Below are 4,370 nucleotides of genomic sequence, written 5' to 3'. Positions count from 1 at the left end.
CAACTCCTCATTTTGAGCACCGACACTCACCATCACTGTGAATGGTATGCAGTGTTTGCTATGTTCTCAAACAAACAGGCCTGTGGAAATACAAGTTATTTATATACATATATTATGTCAGTTGCTACATTTGAATAAAATTCAAAGTGCAAACTCGGTTAACCTTTATTTCTTCATGAACTTTTGTCAAAAGCAGCATTATCAGTTAGGGGTTGAAGCGTGAATAACTGAATAATGTCCAGTACAGTGAGTCTGTCCAGTCATTGAGCTTGAAACATTGTGTTGTACTTTGTGTGCACATGCATTCTGTACTCGACTATTGATTAAACGGTTAATATTTTTGCATCTGGCCCTTTCGCTTTATTTTTTAAAATGACACAATTTGTGTGTTAAAATGACTTACACATTTATTGTGTTAAATTTGACACAACATGTGTTGTCCCTGAGCACACACACTACATGTGTTAAAACTGACACAACATGTGTCATTTTTAACACATCTCTTTTTAGAGTGTGCTTTCAGTTAAAACAGCTCAAACATGCACTTTAGTCTGGGACTAAGCTTAAACTATGTCTGTGAAACTGGGGGATTGTGTGTTAAAAATATACACAACATGTGTCAAAATACCATCAAAACATGCTGTGTGTTGTTTTTTAACACATCTCTTTTTAGAGTGAGGAGTGGGCTGGCCTTGACTCCGCCTTCTGCGTGATGATTGGAGGGTCTGTCGAAAGGCTGCGTCTCCTTTTGATTGACAGCGATTTCATACATTAAAAAGTCGCTGATGCTGAAGCTGTTCGAGCTCAGTCCCATCGCGGATTTTTCAAACTGCTGCAACCTATTTCTTATTTGCTTGTCGAAATTGCTAACCAATTTTCATAATACATTTCACACAATTATACATTTATACCTTTGTTATATTATTACTTATTATAATTTTTATATTGTTATTAGTAATAATTAAAAAATTATTAGTAAAATAATTAAAAAAAAATATTGTTAGTAGTAGTGTTATTATACTTTATTATATTATTATTTATACCTTTATTATATTATTACATTTATACAATTATAGCTAACTCTGCTGGTCATTGAAAGGACACTGGTCAAGTCACTGGAAAAGATGCCTAGTTGGTACGACAGGGTCACAGAGCATTTTTTTTTAAAGGGAACGTATAGGGCAGAATTTACGTATAAATAAATGGACAATTTTTATGATGTAGGCCGAAAATGAGCTTCCCCTCTTTGAAAGACCAGCAGCCACCACTGGTGAAAGCACTGTAGCGCGTGCTGCTCCTGCACCGCATACACACTGCACACGGAGCATGTGTGAAACGGTGTTATGCTAAACTTTACTCTTATTCAAACAGACGCTGTATTAGCAGAACATAAAATATTAAATTGAAACGTATCTGGAACATCTGTGTATTTGACAAATAATGCATTTATGTCACTTGTGATGCTGTGGTAAAGTATGCCATTGCAAACACCATGTGAGCACGAGTGTGGAGTCAAAAAAAAAAAAAACTCCCAGGAGAGTTAATTTAACACTGGAGTTGAGTTTAATTTTCATTTATAGGCTACTGTGTGTGTTCAGTCACAACCGCTCTGAGACTCTCCTGAGAATATGAAGACGCTCTGCGCCACTAGAGGGAGCGCGACTGTCACAAATGTGAAAGAAGAGAAAAATATTTTAGCAACGCATAAAATATATTTTAAACAGACTTATAAATAAAAAAAATATTAAAAATGTTGTGAAAAAAAATTAATGACATAAACATATTTTAATCAGACTTTGCTGAATAAAACTTTTCATTTTCAGAAACTGAAACAAAACTGGTCACAGGTCAGTTTCAGAAAAACATCTCCCCCATCAGCTAAACAAATCTGTGACAATTGATATTAAACAAGTTAGAAGTAAATTGTCTAAGAGGCATCTGAGTAAATTAAAACTTAAAAAAAGATTTATTATTATTATTATTATTATTATTATTGAGGCAATGTAGAGAACTCCTTAATTAAAATGTCTTTATTACAAAAATGACATGTCCTAACTGGACAACTTTAAAATGCCCACGCGTAGCGGCATGGGGCCTTCTTCAGGGCATTATTATTATTATTATTATTTTAGTACATAATATTAAATATGACAAGCATCTCTGAAATGCTAAATCGAAACACATTTGCAGCTGTAGTCATGTGATTATATGATTATTTAAATAAGGGGCGTTAACCTGAGCACTCCCAGTCAGTCCTTTCTTTTGTCATTCATCCAGATCAAGAAAGAGAGAGAGAGAGCAGTGAGCACTGCAGATGTAAGTGATCGTTGAGCATCTGAAACCGAAAAAGAGGATTTCTACAGAAATGGCACCACCAATTAAAGGTCAGTAAAACTCACCTGATTAATCTGATGCAGTTAATCAAGAAGAAAATGTATCTTATTCCGGACTTTCTAACAAAATGTGATCACCTAACAACAAAATTGTTGTATTTATTAATAAACAAAGCCATTGCTAAAAATTACCAAAAAAAAAAAAAAAAAAAAATATATATATATATATATATATATATATATATATATATATATATATATATATATATATACCTAAACCAAATGTTTTATTAAAGACAAGTTTGTATGTTATTATTTTGAAAACAATTTTTCCCTCCAACTTCAGGAGATCTGAGGATTGTTTTGTTGGGAATGACTGGAGCTGGAAAGAGTGCAACAGGAAACACAATCCTGGGCAGAGATGAGTTTCAAGTGGATTTTAATCCAGAGTCAGTTACACAAAAATCTGAGAAAAAAGAGACAAGAAAAGGTAGAAGGAACATATCGATAATCGACACTCCAGGCCTGCAAGATTCAAAAGGAAAGGAAAATGAAGTGAAGGCTGAGATAAAGAAGTGTATGGAAATGTCTGCTCCTGGTCCTCATGTGTTCCTGCTGGTCATCAGACTGGACGAAAGATACACAGAGGAAAAGATGAACACAGTGAACTGGATTCAGAAAAACTTTGGAGTAGAAGCTGCTCGTCACACCATCATTCTGTTGACTCACGCTGATTCACTGAGCAACAGACCACTGCAGGATCACATAGAAGACAGTCGAGATCTGCGACGTTTGATAATTAGCTGTGGTGGCAGATATCATGCATTCAACAATGAGGACAGAAAGAATCAGGATCAAGTCAATGAGCTGCTGTTGAAGATTGATAAAATGGTGCTGAAAAATGAAGGGAAGCACTACACTAATGAGATGTACCGTCAAGCCCAGGCAAGGCTAAGCAGTGGAGACTGCTGGGAAGCCCGTCAAGCCCAGGCAAAGCTGGAGGAATGCAGTGACGTAATAGCATTTGTAGTAGCAATTGTAATAGTATTATCAGCAGCAGCAGCAGCCGAAGCACAAGTAAAGGAAGTAATTAAAGTATTAGTTGGAGTAGTACTAGTACTAGTAGGAGCAGGGGTAGTTGGAGTAATAGTTGGAAGAGTAGTTTGTAAAATAATACAAACAGTACGAGCAGTTGCTGTAGCGATCAAGAATAAACTGTAGAAGAATATGTATTGTAAATATTGTAAAATAGAAAAATTGTGTATGTTTATTGTCAAAAAGACTAAATGTCAATGTGTTCTTGCTCTGCATGAGGAAAAGTAGGTGTGTATCTGTGCTGTGAAGCTTTTTACATTTTTACAATTACGATTGAACTACAGGGGGTGAAATTATTAGACTACATGATGAAGACTTGGTATAAATGATTTAACAGACAGAAAACAGCAATCATTTAATACATTTAATTCACAATCATTTTAATCAATGTTAAATGATTTGTCGTAATTATCTGCAGGTTCACTTGTTTAAAACTTTATGTAAAACTATCTGACACTAAACAATAGAAAGATTTGTCTGATTAGACAGGGTTGAATTTTTTACCTTAAATACTTAAATAATATAAAAAAATATCACACGAAATGGGACACTGAGTACTGGAAGAGTGTGATTACAACTCACTCACACACATACACACATGTATATATATAAATCATACATTTTGTCTTTTAATTGTTAACATATGTTTAAAATGAAATGAAATGTTTTCACTTGATTGATAAATAAAATTAATTGATAATAAATTCATTCACAAAATTGTTCATGTAAAGTTGTCAAAACTTTCATTTGTAACAGATAATTGTGGTAAAGATGGGACCATAACGATCGGTTTAAGAATGTGTAATGCTGTTTGTGGAGTTGTTTAATCCTCCTCTGCTGAGATCTTCACAGATTTAATGTCTTCTTTTATCTTCAGTTGATTTCATCTAAGGCTGTGGCTGAAGTCAGTTGTAGTTCTTGTGTTTCTGCTCGTCTCTTTTT

At 34.3% G+C, this 4,370-nt stretch overlaps 1 protein-coding gene across 1 annotated transcript; it reads left to right on the top strand.

The window, feature by feature from the left end:
* Positions 1 to 2,275: 2,275 nt before the first annotated feature.
* LOC307154534 (GTPase IMAP family member 9-like) lies at positions 2,276 to 4,150 on the top strand. Its single transcript, XM_079864548.1, has 2 exons — positions 2,276 to 2,384; positions 2,680 to 4,150. Exons 1-2 carry the CDS (start codon positions 2,366 to 2,368, stop codon positions 3,552 to 3,554), a joined length of 894 nt encoding a protein of 297 aa, XP_079720674.1. The 5' UTR covers positions 2,276 to 2,365; the 3' UTR covers positions 3,555 to 4,150.
* The last annotated feature ends 220 nt before the right edge of the window (positions 4,151 to 4,370 follow it).

The sequence above is a fragment of the Squalius cephalus genome (genome assembly GCF_949319135.1).
Source record: "Squalius cephalus genome assembly, chromosome: 2".
Lineage (NCBI taxonomy): Eukaryota > Metazoa > Chordata > Actinopteri > Cypriniformes > Leuciscidae > Squalius > Squalius cephalus.
Note: the sequence above shows the minus strand (reverse complement) of the source record. Positions and strands in the feature narration are given on the sequence as shown.